The 352-nt window shown below is 38.6% G+C and overlaps 1 protein-coding gene across 1 annotated transcript in view; it reads right to left on the reverse strand.

The window, feature by feature from the left end:
- Positions 1-76: 76 nt before the first annotated feature.
- Positions 77-352, reverse strand: part of EMH_0084550 (hydroxymethyldihydropterin pyrophosphokinase-dihydropteroate synthase, putative) — a gene marked incomplete at both ends in the record, with an annotated part of 1,444 nt that continues 1,168 nt past the window's right edge. Inside the window, one exon of the mRNA XM_013500788.1 lies at positions 77-331. Within this exon, the coding sequence (XP_013356242.1) occupies positions 77-331 (255 nt within the window). The remainder of the gene's footprint in view (positions 332-352) is intronic.

Here is a 352-nt window from a genome sequence, read left to right on the forward strand (position 1 = left end):
ATAGTAATATCATCTGTTACTTAAGACTTTAATTACTATATTATATTAAATAAATATTATAAAATTAATTGGAATGTTATTGTATCTTTTTGGGGTGTATAGACACCCCGATGCTCACCAGGTCTGCACCTGCGGCTACTGCAGCCTCCGCCACTGGCGATCTTCTTGTATCAACAGAAATAACAAAATCTTTTCCAATTTCTTTTCTGATTGCCTCGATGACTGGAACAACTCTTTGTATTTCGGAGTGTACAGACACCTCTTCTTGCACGTATGGGTTTCTTGCTTCTCCTCCTACATCAATTACATCTGCTCCATCGTCTATCATTCTCTGTGCATGCTGCATAGCTGC

Source organism: Eimeria mitis, genomic scaffold (assembly GCF_000499745.2).
Source record: "Eimeria mitis Houghton genomic scaffold, Emh_scaff5842, whole genome shotgun sequence".
Taxonomy (NCBI): domain Eukaryota; phylum Apicomplexa; class Conoidasida; order Eucoccidiorida; family Eimeriidae; genus Eimeria; species Eimeria mitis.